A 25,027-nucleotide genomic window follows, 5' to 3' on the forward strand; every position below is an offset into this window, starting at 1 on the left:
TTGAGAGGTCATACTAACTGATAGGAAGAAGCAGGAAAGGTTGCTTGCTGGACAGAAGAGTGAGGATTACAAGGGTTTTCAGAAAAGATCTGGTTATACCCTTGAGTTTCTAATTAAAAAATAATGAAATATTCAAATATCTCTAACTTTCTTTTTACTTTGGAATCCTGCAGTGACAGACAAGCAGTATCAGCAAGAATGAATAATCATCTGCTTAATGACCCATCAACATAATATTCAAGAACTAGTTTTGAGTGTGTATATCAGGGCATTTACTGTAGTATCACCTGGTTGTACTCTCCCATAAGATCCATGTTCTTTCTAGCTACAGCACAGACTTGTACCATCTTGGTTAACACAGATTCAAACAGAATTTTCTACTGTAGGGAAGCTTTCAAGGAATAATGATGTAAACATCGTTTATCCACTACTATTTGTCAGTTTAATGAAATGGGGACGTTTTCCAAGAAATCAGAAAAAATGTATGTTTTGGGATTTTTTAAATCCCAAAAGAATAAGTTAAATGTTAAGCATCAAACACCCTGCCCCACAAAGAGTGATAAAGCATTGCAATAGTAATTCCAATTATGGATGCTTCAGGATTTGCCAGATTCCTGTATACAGTGTTCAGACATTATCCATTTTTTGTCTATTGACCAGCAGCAGGGCTCCTATTTTCCACTGCTGTGTTCTCCACGTTAGTGTTTTGTTTAGAAAGTCTGTAGAGATGCCTTGAATAGTCATAAGACTATTGGATTAAATGTAATTCCCACTCCTTGCTATCAGTTTTCTTTCTAGCTTCCTGGTGTCATCCTCAGCCGAGATCATTCATTGTTGTCCTTCTGTTTAGGGCATTAGAGTTCTCTCTCTGGAGACTCTTGCTAGCACTGGAGTATCCTTTGGTGTTTTCTGCTAAAAAGGCCAAAACTTCTCTTCCTGTACTCCCCTTCTTAATCATAAAAAAACCAAAAAAGCCACAATCCAAAAAATGCAATTTGTCTTTGCATAAACAAGGCTCCACTGTGATGTTTTCCACAACCAACATTGGTACAAGAAAGATGTCATGCTGTCCATACAACAAAGCTGAAGCTACGTGACAGGCCCCATTATCCAAGCAACATTTCACATTACCACTTGATATATCCAGCCTTTATGTACAATTCCTTTGCTGATACAAGAGGTGAAGTGCTGTTCCTCCATCCTCTTTTGCTTTCTCCTTAATAAATTAAAAACTTTTTTATTCACTCCCTTAAATAAAGAAAGAAAGAAAGAAAGAGAAGATCACAAGGAGTTGAGGAGGTTTAAGTGGCATGAAACTTGTATTTTGCAGCATAAAACTGCTGGAAAAGGAATTAAGTAATTTCTTATTTCCTTAGAATTTGTCACAGTTGATAAGTTCACTGCTGCAGAAACATGGAAACAAGGTTTTGTGGACTTTTGTTTTAGGAAGAAAATACCGCATACATGCCGTTTTTCATTTGCTAGCTATTTAATTGCATGGAGTGATGAACATGAATTACCAGTATTATGCTAGTATAGGCTGTTTATGCTAGTATGTTTGTTTACACATAGTATGTTTGTTTTTGCTCTCTTGGAAACCGCAAACTTCTATGCATCATATTTATGGCAGAAACTTATGATACAACAAAGTGTTTGCAAACAATACTTAAATATCTTCAATAAAGAGCTATTGAAATCTTTGCATGACAAGAATTAATTGTTTCATGTTGCTGGAGAGCCTAGAACTAACAATTTACTGTGTAGAACTAATTGTTTAATAGACATGAGAGATGGCAAGGTGCAATGAGAAAGAATAGAACACTGGATTACTATGACGTATTTGCTTTATAATTCTTTTCAGTCCCCCAAATTTACATGAAGTTCCAAGTCACCAGAGTTTCCCTTTACCCTCCAAAATGGAAACTAACTAACCTTTAAGTTCTCTCTCCAGTGTGTATCTGAAGATGCTTTCATGTCTTAATTGTACCAGCTCCCTCCTAGCAAACCTTTCACCTCAGCAGTTTCATATGGCAGTACTTGTAGATAGAAGCATATAAACAGAAGTACAGTAGAAATTCCACTCACATCACAACTGTAGGAATACTATTTCCTTGTGTAAGTACAAGTCAGATCAAGATGGCAGCTTTGTAGGGACCAAGAGCAGGTAAAAACCCCATCTAATATGTTGAGCTTATTGTAGTCACTCCCTTCCTACCAGTCACAGATGCTGCTTTGCCCCTCAGTAGAAGGGGCAATTTTGGATGCTGATGTGCAACACAGCTGTACAAATAATGCAAACTGTTCACAGAGCTGCTCTTTGCTTTCTTCTCAAGGAAATATGTATACCACCTAAATCATACTGGCCATGGTCTTTGGGAGCAAAAGCTGTCCAGCTGTTAGCACTTTCTAGAATACAAACTGTTAACTGCCTATTGCCTGCTGGGGAATTCATGATCATTCTCAGGTCACAGCTTGGATTTCTTGATCAGAACAGAATACTGAGAAACCTAGAAGAACACAATAAAGCCAGTTAAAGCCTTTAAGTATTGTGTATCAGTGAAAAAATAAGTGTCTGTAGCTACAATAATTTTACTTTATTCATAGGCTGGCCATGCAGGGTAATAGTCTGTCTGAAAGAGTTAAACAAAGGATTTTATTGGACTAATCAGAGACCCTGGTGAACAGACCTAATTACTAAACTGCCATGGAAACATCAGCACAGTGCCAGGTGATTGATAACTTGTTATTTCCAAAACATGGAGAACAGGGAGAAGGAAATATTTAGATAACAAATAATGCATAAATGTGAGGGGAAATGTCATACCTTTAAAGTATGTCACTCTTTTATGGAACTACTGTTATCTCATCCTTTTATCCATCATCATCATAAAAAGCAAAACAGAAGTCATTTGCAGACATTCTCTGCAGGCCTACTGTTTTTCCTTAAAACACTGAAGGAAAAAAATGCACAGGACCTCTTATCATGTGGGACAAATAAAATAGCAAACAAGATGAAAGCAAAACTGCTAAAGGGGATTATTACACAGATGTGACCTGGGTTCAGTGTCCATATGTGAACATGATTACTCTAGTAGAGATCGCGAAGCAGGATATTAGGCAAACCCAGTGATGTAACTTCTTTTCACTGGCTTTAGCTGGCTTTGGATTACAGCTTCACTGCAATTACTGAAGATTCTCACCTAGTAGGAATCTGGATGGACAGTTTATGGAATGTCATTACCTAAAGCCTTCTGGATCATAACTGTTACAAAAAAACCTTATCTGTCTAGAAAGCTACCTTGATTATTTAGTTGACAGCCTGACACATTACGTTGTAATAAAAAGGAAGAGTAACAGAGTTGTCAACCAAATCCTAGCATTTCAAGGATTGGAATGAGAAATCTGCACACTTTCTTCCAGTTTTACAGATAATGTGTTATTTCCTTTCACAAGATGCACCCTTCCATTTTTTGCCCAAGATAAGGCCCGCTATATTTCCTCCTTGCAACCCAGCTGAGAACAGGCAATAATGGCCATTTGTCTAAGATCTCCATATGTCAAAGCCACTCATTCAGAAGAGTATCACCTTTGCTGTGTATGCCAGTCAACTTCAGAGCATAGACTCAGCAGGGCCAAACTACCCAAGGATACACCACATTCACAGTGCATGCAGTGCAGGGTTAAGCTAAACATCATTGACATTTAGAATACTCTCCTCTAGTCCCAACTCCCTCAGAAACACAAACAGCTAATCCATAACAAGTACGTTTATTCCCTATCTTGTGGACAGCACATTCTGGATTCAAGGCATGCTCAAATCACTACTTATCTCTATCTGCTTAGATCTAGAAATACAAACATATCATTGAAATGTAAAATTTCTGAGCACGGGAACAGCAGCCTGTGCCACATGATCTCCACTGAGATTGCTGTAGAGTGAATAAAAGCCAAATTCAAAGTAATGTCAGAAAGAAATAATTTTAAACAGATAAACCTTCATCTTCATTTCATCTCACTGATGTGATGCAGAAAATGCCTTTTATGAGGGAGTGATGATTCTGAAATTTTTGAAGGTTCTTTTCAAAAGCTTTTAAATGATTATCCAAAGCATCCCTTTGGTATAAAAAGCACTCTGGAGTAATTTTTTTGTCTCTCAAGAATACCCAGCCCCATTCGGACTACTCAGAAACACCTTTCCCCCATAGTACTTCCTTTCCACTCATAGGTACCTCACAGGAGTGCAGACATGCAAATCATTAATTTACAGACTAAAAATTAATTGTTTCAGGATTTTGAAACAAGTAAGAAACTCTAGATTGGTCTATTTAAAAATATTACTAAGGAATGAGGCAGTTCAATGTTGAGAAAAACATTACTTAATCAGTTGGTCACAGTAACAAGACTCAGTGGAAGGTTCTTGTTCACTTCAGTAGAAGCTGAACAACATCACAACTGTGTTAAAAGTCTGTAATCAAACGACAGAAACATGAAATCTGGTATTTTCTATTACACTTTCTTCAGTTATAATGTATTCTGTTAACTTGGCTAAGCTATTGTATAGTCTGCTTTAATACAAATAGCAAAGGCAGCTATCCTGGTCTTACAGGACATGCGTAAGTTTTAAGGTAAGGTTCCTGTTATATTGCATTTTCTGTGTGGCCCTACACAAGTCCTTGAACGTCATAGTTTCAGTTCTTTAATTTGTGCAAGGTGGTTAATAGCACATTGTTACAACATAGAGGTGTTGTGTGGGTAACACTTAAAAAAAGCGAGGCATTCAGCTGTTACAGTGATGGAAACTAGCAATGTACATTAAAAGCAACAGAAGTATAATACATCCCTTTCAGTTCTCTTAGGCTCTTGATGGAATCAATCTTTCAAGAAAAAAATCTTGCACTGTGTTGAAATCCTACAGTCTCTAAAGTCTAGCTGTTAATTAAACTATTAATGTGTTCTTTCTCTGCTCCACTATGGAGGCAAATAATCAGGCTAATGCTTGAGGAAGCTCTGGTGAATAACAGCAATTTTTTTTTTTTTTTAACTTCCATTATGATTTCATCTCTCACCAATCCAGGATCATTTGCTCTTTTTTCCCTTCTTTTCTACCTTTCCACTAACGTCAAGCAATATAAGAGCAAATTGCCCATGTTCTTTCTTTATTCATGAGATAGACTTCAAAAATTACCTAGCTTGAAAGTCACATTTTGATATTTTTTTCAGAGACTCTATAATTTAAACCAAGTTTGTATTCCATTCTTTTTAGACAGATATCCATAAACACAACACCAGTTTCTAAAAAGGACGATATTTTGGCATGTAACATGCCCATTTAAATGAAGTTTTGATTAAAAATCACTTATTACCCAGAACTCAAACATACCTCAAAATAGACAATTCACTTATACCATACCAAAAGGGGTTATAATTAAAAAAATAACTAGGTAGTATTCACCTTAGTAAACTAGATCTATCTTCTTGTCAGAAAACTGAGTACAGATGGGAGAGGAGAACTGACAAGAGGGTTGATTTTTTTTGGTTTTAGCCACCCCATGTTAAATAAAAAGTATGGCATGCAGCACATTGCACAAGAACATCATCAGCAAAGCACACAGAAATAAGGAATATTTTCTGAGAGAATTGCACATAAAATAAGACAGGCATAGAGTAAAGGGTAATGAGAAATTGACCATTGTTCTGAAGTATCTGCTTGGGAACTATATAAATCCTCTTTATTGATCCATGTATTACAATGACAATTCCTACTCAAAAATTCAAGTTTTTTATAGTATCCTATAACTTCTTTAAGCTTACTGCATATTTTTACAAAAACAAGATCTGAACGTCCTTTTTTCTTAGCTCAAGGAATTAATCTTGCAGGGGACTAGATATTTTATTTCTAATCTTTTCCTTATATGGGTTTGGTTCCAATGCCTTTCTTTACTCACACTTAGTGATATGTTCAGTATTACTGTGAGAGAGAGCAAAGAAGTTATACCCTGGTCCCCTGATGTGACAGAATAACACTTTCTAATAAATCTGAACTCATTTAGGCTACATCTAAATACACAGTCCCAGGAATGCATACGAGGCTCAGTATCCCGCCTTCAAATACAGTCCTTCCTTACATGCTTATTTTCATGGAAAGACACTCCAGACTCACAGGGGAAAGGAAGGCGCTACAGATTTTGGACTTGTTTAGAACTTGTATCACCAGGGGAGCAGATCTCAGGAGGTCTCCTCCAAACTGATTTTTTCTATGATTCTATGGAAAATATGCGAATGCTTTCTAGCATCATGCTTCTGTGATATTCACTGCCTGCTGGACAGCTGTGCAGTGTGGATGCTCATTCCCAGCTCAGTCAGTATTGTCCACAGTGCATGTATCATACTGAAGGATTCATTTGCAATCAAATTCAGGCTTAAACCTGTGACTTCAAGAAAAACTTTGAGTTATCTAGGGTTTTTTTAGCATTAATACTGACATCATCAGGATCACTGTAGGTCTGTACCTAATACATGTACAAATTAGTGGTGATGGGGAAATCCAACTGTTCTTCAAAATGGTCTTTAAAGAAAAAAAAAATATTACTACGTTCCTTTGTTGCTCTGAAATTCTACCAAATTGGAAAAAAATAATTTCTTTACCCCATGCTGTTGCTCTGAAATTGATCAGTAAGGATGGTTCCTCTTTTAAAAAAGAAGACAACCTCACATATCTTTCCTTCAGTTTGCAATAGGTGAAGGAGCTGTACAAATATCATCAAATCAAAGAGATGAAATACTGCAACATCAGAAAGAAATTCTGTAAGATGTTTGATTGTCTTTCACCTTTGTGTGAAAGGCAATTTGAAATATGAAATTCTATTTAAGGTATAGTGAGATGATCAGACATATATTTTTGCTCAGGTCATGTGATTCAGATGACGATTCCTTTCATAAAAAGAAAAAATGAAGTTGCTTGTGTTGCAAATAAGAGCAGTGAAAAAACTAACCTGAGTAGATGTGTAAGTTTTCTAAGTCAGCTCGCCAAAATAGAAATGCTTGAGAACTGTATATGCTGGACCAGTAATCCTGTTTATAAAGACAGAGTGTCAGGGTGTTAAATGTCCATGTTTGCAAAATCTATTTAAAAATGTTTATAATTTCCTTGTCATTCTCTCCCATATCCACACATTTACTCTGTCTCATATTTATAATGTATTTGGGAGAAAGAAATTATGGGGTTTTATTCTCATTCATACTGGTTTCTGCTCTGCTACTCACACCAGAAATCACTACATTCCCAATCTGATTTGGAGTTTACTGCATATATACTAAAAACAATTAGACTCAGACTCAGATTGTGACATAATGATTTGATTATAAGTGACACCTTATATTTTAGCTGCTCATTCACTTTTAAGTCTTGTACGTTATTTGAATTCTCACCAGCTGACTGGTACAATTTTGAACATTTTAAGCTTACACTGCACTACAGAATTTTAAAGCCATTGGGTACAGGCATGAAAGTTACAGTGATGTATGAGACTGCCAACATAATGGCAATAGCCTGCAAGTTTGAAGCTTATTCTCTATGCTTGTGTCCTCAGAGAAAATCACAGGAGTGCTGAGGGCCATATTTTGTGGGTTTAAGTGTTAATTAAGTGGTGTATAGGTCTCACTCAGGTTCCCTGCACAGGGGAAGCTTTTACCCTTTGAGCTACTTGAACTATTCACAGCAGTAATTTTTTTTTCATTCTTCAGTTGTACCCCTTTTCCGTCATTAGCCCTTCACAACTTGTAAAAACTTGTCTGAATGTTTTACATAATGCATCAAGTGCTATGGATATAAACAGCATTCTATAAGCGCTTCCAAGTATTCATAATTTGAATTTCAGCTTTCAAGGAAAAATGTTTAGGTTCCTAGGGCAAATGTAAAAATGGTTGCTACACACTTACCTGATCAGGTATTAGGTTAGACCAGGATGTGTTGCATTACATCTGACATAGAGCCTTGGTTTGTTTCTCACTGATTTCTTTGTTCTTCACCTTTCACCTAGAAGCAATCGGAAACAAATGCCAAAACAGAAAGATGCAAAGTAGCCCTTCTCAGTCCAAAGCACTTGTAGCTGGTGCATCTATTACTTGCTAGGACTAAGCAGTTCATTACCCCTTTACTCATTAGCGCATTCCTTACTGATAAGTTATTATAGAAATCTCTGTAATAACTTTACCACACTGTATGGAGCCCTACTACCCTTCTCCCCTACCTTAGGCTGCTATATAACAAAAGCGTTGCTTACTTTCCACCCAGAGTTTGTGTGGCTGGGTCCACACTCTGAAATGCTTATTCAGCCCACTGTTTTCTATTCTTACATGAAAACAAAGAAATTAGGATGAGGAAGCATTTATAAAGCTCCATAAAACCTGGAGCGCAACCTGAGTTTTCCTAACAACTTCTCCTACACTCCTATTCGCTCTGAAGTTCTTTCATTTTTTACCTGTTATGTGTTCCAACAATTGAATGTATCCAAGCTCTCTCTGAGGAGTAGAGCTCCCATAATTCCTTGTTGAAAACTCAATTGACATCTGGCCATCAAGTTTCATGATCCACATGAAAGCACCACTTGCAGAAGTCATGAGTGTTCTCTTAATAGAAATGACTTTCCTATGACTGACAGCATATGTATTTGTTCCCACAAAATATTCTCAAAGCACACAGAAAACATTACTGAAATAAAATACTGTAGCCACTGCTCAATATTTCATGCGGAGAAACAATTGATTCCAGTTTGCAAGAAAGTTGTATGTACATTGGTACTTATAATCAGGCTTGAACGATGTAAGAGGAAGCCAAGAACTTTCAGCAGTGCAGATATGGCTCTCAGTGTAAAATGTAACTTTCTAACAAAAAACTTAGCTGAAATCTCATGTGTTCTCTTCTACTATGTAAACATTTGATGTAGCATTTCCTGGGGCTAAATCCAGCCCCTTTTGTCATGCAAAGCTAGCTAGCAGACATTGATTCAGTGCAAATACCTTTTGGGATTATTAGAGTTCAGATGTGGGAAATGAAAAGGAAAATTAAACCTAGACTGAATTATTCTGAAAATTTAGGAAAATATATCTTTTTTTTTTTTCATTTAAATCTCCCTTTTTATTTTCAACTAGAAGTTGGTTTGTGATAACAAAACTCTTCACATCATTATGTGTTCATTTGGCCATCATGATAACATAAGGGGAAGAAAATTCTCAAAATTAATAGATTCTATTTGTGTCACATTAGGGTTGTAACAAACCCCACTCACCTAATTCTTTCATGCATCTTTAAGTGATAAAATGTATTCAGAAACGGAAACTGTGGAAAACCAAGAAAAGCATTTATTAGGTTTGTTCTTTTCTTCCCTATCTGATATTAGCACACTGCCTGAAATGAAAGGGTTCTTTACTAGAGTCTGAGTCAAAAGCTCTCAAACAAACTGCCATGTGGAGAACACCAGACACAATGCTAAATTTAATTATTTAGTTAATTAATTAATTAAACCAGCCAAAAGCATTCATGAGGATGAGACAGAAAGAAGAGAGTAATGCAGTCTTATGCTCTGGTCAGGTATTAGACTGGTTCTATACAATCATGGGCTGAAAAATTCCTGTTTGTTTTGTAAATTATAAAAAAGCACTAGCAGACATTATGACAGTCTAAATAAATTCCCTTTATCATCAGCTGAGACTTTTATTTAAGGAAGAAATATTAGATACAATAAAATAAATGGCTGCTGTTTCATGTGAAATAAGAGGGTTGGAAAATATCCGTTAAAAACCTACAGCATTTGATGATTCATACTTGACCTTTTTCTGCAAGGATTAATTGTGTCTCCTGCTCTGTGTTGCAGTGACATTTTACCTAACATTACCCTTCCTTTATTTAGTATAACAGGTTATCCTGGGTTGCTACAGCTTGAAAGAGTTAAGACCTGAAACTGCAGAAATTGAAAGGAAGCCAGTGCTGACTGGAAGACTGTAAAAGCTATCTTAGTACAAAGACTATAAAGCTACACCTACCCTTCTGTAGCTGACAAGCTCTTGGCCACCTTCACCACTTTGCCGTGGAAGTTACCTGGCAGGAGGCTGGGATAACCCCCCTGCCTCAGATAACCTACAAAATAACCACGTGTTTGATAGTTGCAACAAGACCCCTTGGTTGTGTGAAGGAGGGAGGTCATTTGTATTGCCAAAATAATCTGTTCCTTACCTCTATTCAGCTGTCAAATAGCCTGAATCTCACAGCTGAGACACTGGACGAGGACTTTAAATTCAGCTCAGGATTCTACTTGCTCGTGTGTATAAAAACCTGTTCTTTCCTTGTCCATAGGTTGTCATGACACGCTTTTTTGATAAAATATTGGAAACTTATTCCTCAATGTCTAAAGAGCCTGAGGTATTCCCTTGCATGTAAAACTCACACCAACTGTATGTGATTACAGGTATACAGTGTGCTTCAAAATGCGCCCAAAAGTGATGGCATCTTTGGCTGCAAATGTGGGACTGTTGGAGTTTATTTTAAAGGTGATTCAACTGGGTTTGCATTCCTTCCAATTATATAATCCATATTTCAGTTAAAAAAAAAAAAAAAGACACATCTTTTATTTTGATAGTAATTGTTAAAACTGCCAGCTTGTGAAATTTGGCAGTGTGAACTGTCAATGTTGCCATCGGTGAAAGTTCCATTAAGAAAGAAAGAAATGACAAAAAGACCTGCCCCCCCTCCAAACCCTCCAGTTTTTTAATTCAAAAAATAAGCTGTTATGAAGAGCAGGGAATTGATTTTTTTTGCTGTTAAAAAAATATTTTGAAGGTAAAAAATCAAGGCTAGACAGGCAACACAAAGACCCAACACAGAAAATGAGGACCCGTTCCCGAATCATCCATCCTTTTACCATCAATTATCAATGCTTCCTGCCTTCTGTCTTACTGGATGTTTATTCCAAACTTCACAAATGAACCTTTCCACATCAACAAAGAAACAAATCTATGTGTTCATAAGCACTAAGAAGTGAATCTGTGTATATGTATCTGCCATGGATTAGCTGGCTTGTGCTCATTCGATGAATAGGAATTTGAGATGCCAGTATCAAACTTTAAGTAGTACGTAGGGCGTGCAGAGAAAACAGTTCTGTTTTGTACACATTGAAGAGGACTTTTCCCTGGGTGTCCCTGGTTTGAGGAGAACTGCCTAGAGGAACATCAACAAGATTTTTTATTTTGAGACGACTTTCAGGAGAGGGTACTACTGCCCTCACACCATAAGTACTTTCTCCATTCATGTAATGAATGAGGTAACCACTACTCATCCCTTCTATCTGACTGAGATCATCACACAGACTTCATTCAAGCAAGCATCTGAAATAGTGCGAAAAGAAGGGGAATTTTGCAAATTATTACATATCCTCTCTGAAGGGAAAGCTCAAATTTAATTTGTTCATTTCACTGGTTTAATTTTTGCAATGTGGGGGGGCAGGAGGAAGAAAAAAAAGGATTAGTTGTGTTGCAATGCTAATGAGCACATTTGCAAGGCTCTGCCAGAAACTCTGTGCTTCAGCTTGCTTTTACTAGTCATTTTGGAAGATGTCTTAGTTGCAGTTGCACAAAAAGCATTGTCAGGGCTTTTATATTTTCTCATTTAGAATACTATGACATTATTTGGAGACGGACTAGTTCTGCAGCACATAAGCCAGTATCAGTATTGTATAATACAGCAGCTAGACTCATTTTGCAGTGTGATTACAAAACCCATCACAGTGAATTATACAGCAAGTTAAATTGGTTTCCACCTTCTGCAAGTCCAGAATATTATCTTGCACAAATAGTGTACAAATGTAGAAATAATACAAGTCCAACTTATCTGAACGATAGGCTACAGAAAGCTTCAATTGCTCATTCCAGCAGCACTATCTGCTGCTAATGACACCTGATACATTCTGAAAGAAAAAATAATGGTGAATAGTCCCACTTTTCCTTTTACTCAGCTTTAATTTACGAGGACATCCTGCCACTGCTAGAAACTTGCCAAATTCGAAAAATAATTTTTTGAGTAACCTTGTTTTCCTTCTCTTGGTCAGAAATACTTCTGAATGTGAGTTGCTACTGAACATCCTTTCTATTAACTAAAAAGCAACATAGAATCATAGAATGGTTGGGGTTGGAAAGGACCTTAAGATCATCTAATTCCAACCCCCCTGCCATGAGCAGGGATGCCTCACACTAGAACATGTCACCCAAGGCTCTGTCCAACCTGGCCTTGAACACCGCCGGGGATGGAGCATTTACTTCTTTGGGCAACTCATTCCAGTGCCTCATCACCCTCACAGTGAAGAACTTCTTCCTTGTATCTAACCTGAACTTCCCCTGTTTAAGTTTAAACCCACTACCCCTTGTCCTATCACTACAGTCCCTGACAAAGAGTCCCTCTCCCACATCCTTGTAGGTCCCCTTCAGATATTGGAAGGCTGCTCTAAGGTCTCCACACAGCTTCTCTGCTCCATCCCCCTTACCACCCTTATGGCCCTCCTCTGGATTGCTCCAACAGCTCCATGTCCTTCTTATGTTGAGGACACCAGAACTGTACACAGTGCTCCAAGTGGGGTCTCACGAGAGCAGAGGGGCAGGATCACCTCCTTTGACCTGCCAGTCACGCTTCTTTTGGTGCAGCCCAGGACATGGTTGGTTTCTGGGCTGTGAGCGCACATCGAAGCTGGTTCATGTTCAGTTTCTCATCAACCAGCACCCCCAAGTCCATCTCCACATGGCTGCTCTGAATCACCTGTCAGATTGCCCTGACCCAGGTGTAGGAACTTGCACTTCGTATGAGGTTGGCATCGGCCCACCTCACAAGCGTATCAAGATCCCTCTGGATGGCATCCCTTCCCTCCAGCATATCGACCAAACCACGTAACTTAGTGTCATCAGCAAACTTGCTGAGGGTGCACTCACTCCCACTGTCCATATCGCCAGCAAAGATGTTGAATAGGATTGGTCCCAACATCGACCCCTGAGGGACACCACTCCTTACCTGTCTCCAGTCGGACATTGAGCAACTCTCTGCATGCGGCCATCCAGCCAGTTCTTTATCCACTGAGTGGTCCATCCATCAAATTCATGTCTCTCCAGTTTAGAGACAAGGATGTCGTGCGGGACAGTGTCAAACACTTTGCACAAGTCCAGGTAAACAACATCAGCTGCTCTGCCCCTGTCCATCAGTTCCGTGGCCCCATCATAGAAGGCCACGAAATTGGTCAGGCAGGATTTCCCCTTAGTGAAGCCATGTTGGCTGTCACCAACCACCTCATTGTTTTTCACGTGCCTTAGCATGCTTTCCAGGAGAATCTGCTCCATGATCCTGCCAGGCACAGAGGTGAGACTGACTGGTCTGTAGTTCTTCCTACTGACTGGTCTTCCATTCTTCTTGAAAATGGGGGTTATATTACCCTTCTTCCAGTCATCGGGAACTTCACCTGACTGCCATGATGTTTCAAATATGATGGACAGTGGTTTAGAAACTTCATTCGCCAGCTCCTTCAGGACCCGTGGATAGATTTCATCAGGTCCCACGGACTTGTGCACATTCAGGTCCTTAAAATGATCTCAAACCTGACCCTCTCCTACAGTGGGCCTAAGGTCTTCATTCTCACGGTCCCTGCATCTGCCTTCCAAGACTTGAGTGGCATGGTCAGAGCACTTGCCAGTGAAGACTGAGGCAAAGAAATCATTGAGAATCTCGGTGTTCTCCAAATCCAGGGTAGCCAGTTTTCCCGATAGCTTCCAGAGAGGGCCCACATTATCCATAGTCTGTCTTTTGTTAGCAACATACCTATAGAAGCCTCTCCTTTTATCTCTGACATCCCTGGCAAAAATTAGCTTTAGACCATCATTAGCTTTAGTTTTTTCAGCATAACTTAAAACATAAAACAGACCTTTAGTATAAGTAACCCAGACTATTCACTATAAATCTTCCTATAATAGGGTTTTGTATTGCTGCTAGTCATGTTTTTTACCTTTTTTATGCAACACTTACTTAAACTCATTTAAGTAACAATACTATCTTCTGATTACATCTGAAAAGTAAGCCACATGCATACAGTTGTTTGTTGGGTTTTTGTTTTGTTGTGTGGGGTTTTTGTTTGCTTGGAAACACAAATAGGACAATAAGAGAGAAGGAATAGAACTTGGTGAGCTTAACTATCCTGGCCTACCTGCTTGTTTCCAGTCACTGAACACACCAGCTGAAACGGAGCTGTCTTAGGTATCAATGAACTTACTTCCTAACATTATGCTCACAGTATTATGGCTCAGGATATGTGAACTGGTGGATAGGGGGCAAAGAAAAGGAGAAAAATAGTCAAATAGTTCAATTAAGACTGAAATTATACCCCAGGAAAACGAGATACAGAAACAGACTTCTGCCAAGGTTTCCTCCAGCCGGACAGACCTTGCAGAAGCTTTTTAAGCCCATTTATCCATTTCTGAATTCAATGACCATGTAGGCTGTTAAAAAAATAATTGTCACACACATATGCAGGTACATGCAACTGCATGGATATAGTATAATTGATTTCTTTTTCTCTGTATATTAAAATCTGCAGATCCATCTCTATCAGAGCTGTACAAATAAAGTTGATTCTACATACTATTCTGCAGACATTGTCTGCTGTCCAGATCGAGAATTGTTACTGCTGCACTGCAAGATAGTTGATGGTATTTGGAGTTGCCATAGTGTTAAATGTTTCTCCTGTGATCAGCAGCTGCTGATTTAAATGAAAATCTTCAGCCATTTTCTCTCCTGTATATTTCATAGTCATCTTGAATTCATCATAGACAAATGACGCCAGGTAAAAAATGGATTGAGTCTAAATGAGCTTTCCATGACTTGATTTCAAGGTCATAGCACACAAGTAGCATATGCTTTCAGTTACTATAAGGGATAGAACATGTTGAAGACCTTTAGTCATCTAAGTTATATTTAGTAACCATGTATACATACTCAATTCACAGTACTTGCATACTTAAATGCCTGAGCTGAATTCTGTGTCTGGACAATATTCAGGCCAAAAACTTCGACTTCCATCTTTTATGTGTGGGATGATTTACCTTAGCAGTTCTGACAAATGAGTGTAAGACTTAGCTAAGTGAAAGCAAGCCAGAATCAATGGGAGTCTAAGGTGCTTGGTACTTGTAAAAGATTTTGAGAATTTAAATCTAAAATTTATCAGTATTAATAATTCTAATTTAATGCATTTTCCTTGTCACTTACAAGTCAATTGCTGATTAAATGTTGTTGAAAAAGATTAATTACCATTTTACATGCTTAAAAAGAATGTTGCTAATATGTCTAAGTCTGGATGTGAAATGTAGAACAATGTGGTTCTAATCCTCCTAAACACTGTTGTTATCCAAAACAATTTTATACTGAATTAATTTCCTTGTCAAAAAAGGAGAAGTACTGGGAAACTTAATGATCAACATTTACCCTTGTAACATGTATTGGTATAAAATTTATATTCAAATCACATGGAATTACTTTGCAGAATGAATCATTTCCCTTTGGTGGGGTAGGAATGACTTCAAGAAATAGCTCGTTGCTATTCATCACAAATTCATTATTTTTTTTCTCCCCTTTGCATTGTAGATATTCATGTTTAAAGCCTGTATAAATGCACGATTTACAGCTATGCTCAGCAGTAGTAGCTACCATCTCTTTTTGACTGACAATGATGAGATTTCTGTCATGCTTTGCCTCTCCTACGGTGCCAGTGATGGGATTTTTTTTCCTGGAAATCTTATTACTGAGTGTGCTGTCGTGGTCTCAGATGGAACTTTCAATCAAAAAGGCAATCAGAAGGTTATCCTTTTGTGAGTTTTCCTACAAAAGAGCTTTGCAAAACTCTGCAGTATATACTATAACTCATAGTCAGAGCTACTTGCCCTAAACACTTTGTGACTATAGACAATAATGTGATCCATATCTCACAGCACCTTTCTTTGCTCCCAGAATTGGGATGTAGGCTAGAAATTGGGTTAGTCTAAGTTTTGAATCAGACTTTTCCATTTACACTACTATTAGATTTGGCACGGCAATTCAGAACACCCCAGCACTTCGTGCAAATGATGAGTAAGAATCTGTTTGGTTGTTATTGCAATCTGTTACATAAACATGTTTGATTTCATTGAAATCTTCATGACTGCTTCTGTTCTATCTTTAGATGACTTTACTGTTTCGTTTATAGTATTACCAAAATTGCTAGATAAAGTTATTCAGGGGCTTTTTTTTTTTTTTTAATGCAGTGTAACTTAAATGAATTGGATACTTCAGTAACTTCAATAAAATCTTTATAATACATATAGAAATGCTGTTAGCATATTAGTTGTCCACAAACTACAGTCATTAAAGCCAGCCATGCCACAACTAAAGCAGAGTAAATGTTTCCATTTTGAAATACAGGCAAAACTGGGAGTAATGCATTAAGACATTTTTGCTTGCAGAACAAACATTACTGAGGAGCTGAAGAAGAGGAGATTGTCTTTCCTAGCAATACTGTAACAAAAAAAGTGTGAGGCTATTTTTCAGCAGAGCGCAGTGAATTAGACACACATAACTCCTGTGGTCACAGGCTGCTGTATATCTAATTCTGCAAACACTGTCAAAAATTGTTTCGAATATTATCCTTTTTTATTTTGACTGTATTAAATTAATAAATAAATGATGTTGAAGGAACTACATTCCTCAAAAAACTATGAAATTATTCAGGCAGATTCCTTTCTGCAGTGTCCAGGTAAAACTGGAAAAAAAGCAATAACGAGAAAAGTATTTATAAAAATATATTTCACAAAGTAGGAAACAATACAGGAGTTTCTCTGGATACAATACATGGAGTAAATAAACAAACAATAATATAGCTTCAAAACAAAGTAGAAAATTAAAATGATTTGCATGTAATACGTAGTTTTATTATACAATTGCTACTTCTAAATGGCAAGTTTGCATTACAAATTGAGTATACTTGCAGCTTCTAGTGTTCTTTCTCTGTGTGCAAGAGCCCTGGTGCATCACTATGAATATTATAGAAAAGAAATGCTAATAACGTAAGCAGTAAAATTATGTACACACTGGTTCCTGCTCTAATACAGTGGAGAACTATAAGCATGTTTTTTACTGTACTGTGTTATGTGTGGATTTCTAAAAGTCTATAGTTTAAATATTCACATGAACCAGTTTACTTCCAGCTGTTTGTGCTTGTATTAAAAACACCAGGAACTAGATTTACGATGAAGATATAAAACTGCCAAAAGTTTTCTGTGGGAAAGTTTTATTTCTGCTAGCATTCTCTCAAAATTCAGCTACTGCAAATGGATAGGTAACTGCTTTTTCCGGCAACCATTTGTCATTTTTCTTTTCAAAACGTACATGTATTAAACATTCATTATATATAGAAAAAGATCTACCAGATATAATTTAGTTTTCTTCATAATCTTACTCTATAGATTACCAGGCTTAATAAATAAAAGCAGCAATGGACATCAATAAAATATTTATTTCAAAGATTAAACAAATAAATTCAATCTTTAGCAATAAAATCAGCAATTCTTTCATATAAGTACATCCCCTTTAACAGTTGTTTTTTTTTTTTTTACTTTCAGAAGACGAAACACAGAATTGAACCTTCTTCTATAAAAAGATCCCTTTTTACAGCAAGGTTTTGTAGCCCTGCCTTTGAATCTCTGGACATTAGTAGGATTTATTACCCATCACTGGAATGGATTAAGAACATGTGAATATTTTAAGGCTTGACACAATATTTAAAGATGATATTCAGTCTGTGGTTACATGGCCAATGATATTGTATGTACAATGTATGGTCACTGCACAGTAGAAGCCAGTAGGAATTTACAATGCTGTTTCTATTCAGCATTGCTTTGAAAACCAAGATATTGCTTGTAACATTTCTGTGGTGGGATCTTTGTTGGCAATGCAGAAACAAACCATTAGCTTTACACATACTGGCAGGAGCTACTGTTCAACAGCAAAATCCCTGCAAGTCCATTTTCTAAGAAAGCACCGATTGCTTTTTGTTCTTTTCAATTCACTGAAGATAATCAAAGATCAAAATCCCCATATTTAGAGTGGTCAAGTGAATATCAAATATCCAAAGACTTATAGACACTCCACATACTTTACTTCACACTCCACAAGACTTAACCTCCTAACATATACTTTTTTTTTTTTTTGGTTCAACATTACAATGTAATTGATTTTATAGATGATTGGCGCTAAACTTGCCTCTAAAACAAAAAGCCACATTAGTTTTAACTAACAGCAGTGGCCCTAGAATATTACATGATCATTAAGTCAACAGTGAAAAAGTTTGTTATCCCCTGTCAAGTTTCTTTGTCACTTTCTCCAACTGAGTAAAGTTCTCCAAGTCTTTTAAAGCGAGGACCCCATTCACTGAGGTAGTCAAAATTCTGATCTGAGTCTGATGTAGAGGACTCCAATGAGCTAAGGGAACCGGCCGCTGACCCTCTTCCTTCATAGCCATAAATCTGGATAGAGTCATATGGTGGAGCTGTGGGATCATTATCGGCTTCATGAAGCCTTACATTAATAAATTCATCCACATCAACACCATTAGGAACAGGTGCAAGACCCTGCCTGGGCATAAACTGAAGATCAGGCTTAATATCCTTACGAGGCAAAAATCCATTAATTCCATCCGGATTTTGCAAAGTCGCAATGTCAAAAGCCTCTGTATCTTCTTCTCCACCTCCTTCATCATCATAGCGAATAATATTTTCCCTCACATCTTCATCATCTTTAATGATTAGAGGCTCATTCTTATGTCTTCTTAGTGTTACAAACAGCACTACAATGACTGCAAAGAGAGCATCACAGGCTGGTTAGGGAAAAAAATCCAATCAAAGCACTACATGTTAAGTGCAGCTATGGAAGGTGATAGGTTGCTTTTTGTGAAAATAAGAGTCATGAGGGTATTGAAAAGCTGAAAAACCTATAACTTCACCCCTATTTGAGTGATGAAAATGTGAACAGAAGCTCTGGTTAGTCCTCTAGTTTTCTCTTACCAGCTTACATCTGAAGCTCAATTTTATGTAAGAGGTAAGATTTCACATGCTTCCATTTTTGAGCCTCGAATTTAGATGACAACTTTTCCCTTTGGAAAAGTTACAAACCTAGGTGAAGTAAAGCTATCATCATTCACTGAACATAGTCTATAATGATCTACTTTATGGATGGAGTTTTCCAAAATCAGAGGGTGTTTTTCTGAAAACATAGCCCTGATGACAGGAGGAAATCAGTGTCTTTTTCACACGTTGCAACAGACTCACATTATTTAACTGAAAAGAGAATGAGACAGTAAGGGAGAAAGAAAGAGCTTAGATACATCAGTTTCAGAATCATGGGCAGATGCATAAAAATCCCTGAATTGGTTACACTGTTGTTTTTGCAGCTTTATGCTGAAATCTCAGTTACTGATGTAAATCTCAGCTACAAAGTGAAGCTGCAAAGCACAGAAATAGGTCTCTTCCTTCACTGTTCTGTCCCTCACTTGATGTTGTATACAAATTTTGTATGTTTTATTAAAATATACAGTGTTTCTTATATTGTAAAACTGTAATGTTTCTTATGCCATTGCAATCCAGAATAAACTCATGCACGTCTTAGAAGATACAGCAAATCTATTTTCCATCATATGCCCGACTGGATTTTCAGATTCATATTCCATACCTGTTTATTATGTAACTTGTGTGTAATACTACTTGAGATTGGTACTTTGCTTTATAGGCTTTTGTTCCATTCTTAGCACAGTAGAGATGCAGTCCTGACATTAGATTGTATGTCCTTCTGTGTGACGTCTTTGCTTATTTCCAGCCACCCAGGAATCAGAAACATTTGGAACACCAGGCTGTGAAATGGATACATACCTAGCAGCAGAATGATGCATGCTAATATTGCAATTAGGGCTCCCATACTTAGTCCAATGGGAAGTACGTATGCTTCAACATTGCAGGACTGCACAATACCATCACTGCTGCAACCACAGACTCGAATAGTGAGAGTGCTAGTGCTGCTCATGGGAGGATTCCCACTATCACTGATTATGATTGGCAGTAGATATACTTCTTGCTTCTGCCGGCTGAATCCACTATGCTTTGCCATTATGCTGAGAGTATTATCTGTAAAAGGGAAAATTTGCATTGTTTCACCACTTAAAATAATAGATAAAACCACGGCTTTTTCTTGATGAATTCAGAAAACATATACACAAACACAAATGCACTTTTTTATACTCATTATACCAGCAGCATGTGACATATAAATCCTTCCCCTTTCTGTCTGGCTGCTCGTGCCCCAGAAACATATGCGTTTCCTTGTGTCCTGTGGTAACCCCTCACTTTCTTCGCTGCATGCATCCTTAGAGATGTCCTCTCATCATGATTCATCACTGTTTCAAATCACACAGTCATAAAAACTCAACCAGTACAACAAAGACAGAAATTAAATGTTAACATAACCCAAACTTAATAAAGCATATTCACCATTTAAAACAAATGTTCCATGTATTATAAATACAAACTGCACAATATTTTGTCCTGCTATATTCTTCTTTTTAATAATAAGCAATATAAAGACAAACAAATAAAAAGCCGAATGAGTTAAAAGCTGTAGGCCTTATTTACGGTGATCAACATTTGTTGGGCCTCAATGATGAAAATACAACAAACCAAACCAGACCAAATGTATCTCCTCTGAAGGCAGCAAGAGGAAATGAGTACAGGACATTCTTACCTCTGCACGCGTATGCAGGTACTGAATTTTACAAACATATAGAGGCGTCTGACTACATGGCATCCTACCCAGACATAAAGTTACACAGTTAAACCTCTTATAGTCACTCAGTTCGCAGTTCACCATCAAAATGATTACAAGTTGGTTTTACTTAGAGTAATCATATAGATTCTATTGTGTACAATTGTAAGAATTACAGATTCTAGACATTTAGCAACATACTACTGTCAACTATTAATGATCTTGTATGTGCCAGAATGCTCAGGTATAAACCATGATTAGTAAGCATGTCAAATATGCAAAACACTTTATTTACATACTTAAATATTCACTTTAGCTTTTACCTGCTTTATTCTGTGGAATAAAAAAATGATTAATTCAGTATTATGATTTATATACTAATGGAGTGCATGTTGACTTGTACTAGTTTGTTTTTTCTGTTCTTTCATCAAAAATACCACCACAAATTAATGCAAAGATTCCAACGCATGCAGAATAGGAACCCGTGTATGTGTGTTACTGAGGGATCCAATAACAATTTAAAAATCAAGCTGCAGATCACATCTGGGAGGATATTGTTACTCCTTTCACTAACCTCTCTCCTCTTGTGCTGCCAAAGTTAATTCTAAGGTATCATGAACAAAAGTAAGCCTCTTTGTATTTTATGCTATAAAATGGGCACATGGAATCACTAAATGCCATTCCATGGAAGGAAAGAAATTACTGAGGGTTATGTGGCAGGCGTATGGAAGAGAAGACTTGGAAGACAGGCAGAGTTCATATGACAGATGAAACAAAGACCTGATTCTGGAGTTTAAACCAAAAAAATGAACCTGAAGTGCATGATAACGTGTATGCATACACAGAGTGACTTGAAGAAAGCTTTGTGTCTACTTTGATCTTGGTACTGGTCACTCACTTGAAAACATTAAATAGTTTAGAAACATTTAATTTGTACTAACTGTGATCACCAGGAACATCTCTGACAGCCCATGGTATTTGTGCAGCATTTATCACTGCCCCAACATAAAAGACACATGTATGCTCAAAATAGCTGGCATTCTATGCAGTACAAAAGCCTGGGAAAGATGCAGAGCAGGAAAAGGGGGAAAACATTTATGAAGCAAATACTGTAAAAACATTTTTCACATCCAAAAATAAATCAATTTTAAATGCAGTATATGTCCTTTTTAGTAAAGAGATAAATTAGTAAGGAATAAAGGTAGTTACAGAATATATTGATTACAGAATGAAACATTACTAAATGTTATCCTGTCCTGAGTCTATGTCAAGATTTCAATCAGTAGATAACTTCTACAGTTAATTCATTATTGCCATAAAACAGAAGATGAAGAAAGATTATTTGGTATTTAAGCACATGGGTAATTGTCTCATACAAGACAAAGAAAGAAGGCTTGTTTTCCCATTCAGTGACTAAGAAACTGAATTTCAGGTAGGCTCCTTCTGAAGTTCAGGGTCTTTGATTTTGCAGTCCATGGTGGAATCACCTACCAATCACTCTTATGCAACCTAGAGAGGTTCTTACTATAATTTATATTGCAGATTATGTAATCATTTCAGCATTTTTTCATAGAAGATCAACCTAAAATTAACTACTTTATAAGGCATTATAAATATGGTCACTTTGTAACACCTTTGCAGAACAAAAAGTATTCCTAATGATTTTTATCCAGGAGTTTTTATCTATTCAAGTTGGAAACAGTCACATCAAAAGTGATGGCACCTTGGAGCTAAATAAATAGTCTAGTCCTTCCCTGTGCCCTTTTTAAAATTAAAGGAAGCAGATGTGTTTACTGAAGATAAAGTTCAGGTGTAAGTTCTTAAGAATTCTGACAACTCAAATAGGATCAAACTCCTTGACGACACCCAGTGTCATATGTGCTACTGTGATGCAGTGGAAAAAGTCAAGTATGTTTTAAGTCAACAATTAGCACATATTTAGAATTAAGCGAAAACTGCACTCGTTCTTGTCTGAATGTGTCAGAGATTTAAGCACAAACGTGTGCAAGTTAAACCACTTCCAGTGTCACACTTGCTTTCTAGCTGAGCTGAAAGGAACAAAGAGAAAGGTTATGTTAGTAAAATTATATTGTAGCTAAGTTCTCCTGAATATCGGTGTGTGTAACTTTGGTAAAGTAAGAGTGACCACCACATCTATTGGAATGTCCAAATGTACATTTTTAATCTGATAGCATATTTTTCCTCCTCTGCACCTCCCTCCTCCCCATTTTCAAATAAAGAAAAATAAATTTATCTGTCCATTTGAATTTCTCCTGCAAAATTAAAAATATCTCAGCATAAGTTGCATCCTTAATCCTTTTGCTTCAACCTTTCAAAGGAGAAAAAACCTATGTGAGGCTCAATTTCCGTCTCTTTCTTTCTGAGACAAATCGCACTCAGAAGTGTCACATCTGTAGTCATTTATTCAGAACTCCAGAGACTTTTACAGTTATATTACACAGTGACTTCTTGTGCTCTAGAAATTTGAATTGATACAACCTGTTCCTTCCTATAAGCCTGGTACAGTCCTTCTCTGTCCAAGCTAGAGGAAAGGATTGATAGGCTGAGCCCCAGCACCCATGCCGTTTACAGATATGCAAGAGATAAGGCACCTGCTTTAGGAAGAAATTAAAGAAAAAAAGAAGCTTCTCTTGTTGGGGACAACTTCGGATCCTTCCATCTTTCTGACATGCTCACTGCTGCTCTGCCTGGTTCAGAAAATTCTAGTAAGCCAGAATCAGAGAGTAAAACAAAGTGGAAAAGGAAGAGTACTATAAAGAGACAAATAGAAGAGGGCAGAAAAAACAAAAGGAAGGAGGAGACATGGAGGAAATAAAGTGCTAATTTCTGCCAATTAGTGAAGCTATGCTGAGTATAAGAAACTACCTGGTACCAGTAATGGTTATTAATTCAAGTTCAAAAAAAATGAGATAAAGTAAAACATACACAAGATATTTGGGACATTTACCTGAACCATTTAAGTGTAAAGGAAGTTGTAATGGCTGAACAGTTATTACTATGTAAGAAGAGATGCAAGACAAGGAGAGAACTTTCTTTTTTCTACAGACATTTTTCTTTTTCCCCCTAAAAACTGCTGTGTTAGACTGAAGTTGAATTTGTTGTGCCCAGAAAGAAACTGTCAATCAGAAGCAGTTAACAGGAAAAGCAAAATGAAATGACCAAATTGTTTTGCCAATGGATAGCAAGTATTCGATTTTGCCTTGGGAACTTTGTTCAGCGATAAAGTCCTTCCCTTTCTTTGCTATGTCCTAACATAAACATACCTTGGTGGAGATGTGACTTTTGAGTGAAGAACAATGACTCTCTCATTGATGTTTTAGTTGTTTTCTAGGACTTGAAAATAAATCCTAGCAGCTGATTAGCAATAAACTCAACTTATCTGATTTTCTTTCTCCTCTCTGTGGACATTCCCCTTCCCCGTATCTGACAAAACAGCAGGAATCTCCTCCAGGAACAACCTCCAGCACTGCTGCATGAATTAACTTGGCAGCAGGTGCTCAGCAGGAGAGGGGACAATCACTTTCCACTCATCTTTTCAATTAACCCACTGATCCTTCATTATAGTGCTGTTCAGGTTATTTATTTTTTCATGTTTCTTTTAGCAAAACAAGGAAAATTACACACAGAAAAAAAGAACTCCTCTCTGCTTATAAAGCTATGAGGTAACCTAGCACAGGCAAGTCACATATATATATGTGTGTATATATATATATATGTTTAGTGACTGAGGTATATTCAGGAGGTCCTTTGACATTCTCAATCAAAATGAGCCTCCCTGAATTCTGGACCCTTCTATGTGGGGAAGAGATTGAAGAAGTCCACTGAAATGCCAGAGTCCTGTTAAATGACATTTAACTGATGATGTACCAACTGGACTAGGAGCTATATTGCGTCCTGAAGGCTTAAGGAACAGTGTCAGATAAGTGATCTTAATAATTGTCTTAGCTCATCACAGATTTTTGCATCAGAAGGGTCAGAGTAACACAGCTCCAGGAATATATAACTACAATTTAGACCTGGAGGTAATTTTTACCCTTTTTAAACATAAAACCAGATCAGTCATTTAGATCACCGGATGACTCTCAGTTTCTGACGTTTACAAGCAGATCTGCGAAACAACCATGAAAGTGACTGTTATAGGAATATCTC

General features: G+C 37.2%; 1 protein-coding gene across 2 annotated transcripts in view; it reads right to left on the bottom strand.

Moving 5' to 3' along the window:
* Positions 1 to 16,838: 16,838 nt before the first annotated feature.
* CDH8 (cadherin 8) overlaps positions 16,839 to 25,027 on the bottom strand; it is a 146,991-nt gene continuing 138,802 nt past the window's right edge. For both annotated transcript variants that reach the window (XM_030469676.1, XM_030469677.1), the window contains 2 exons: positions 19,972 to 20,223; positions 16,839 to 18,902 (listed from right to left, as the gene is read on the bottom strand). In XM_030469676.1, the coding sequence (XP_030325536.1) occupies positions 18,409 to 18,902; positions 19,972 to 20,223 (746 nt within the window). In that variant the 3' untranslated portion in view covers positions 16,839 to 18,408. The remainder of the gene's footprint in view (positions 18,903 to 19,971; positions 20,224 to 25,027) is intronic.

Source organism: Strigops habroptila, chromosome Z (genome assembly GCF_004027225.2).
Source record: "Strigops habroptila isolate Jane chromosome Z, bStrHab1.2.pri, whole genome shotgun sequence".
NCBI classification, from domain to species: Eukaryota; Metazoa; Chordata; class Aves; order Psittaciformes; family Psittacidae; genus Strigops; species Strigops habroptila.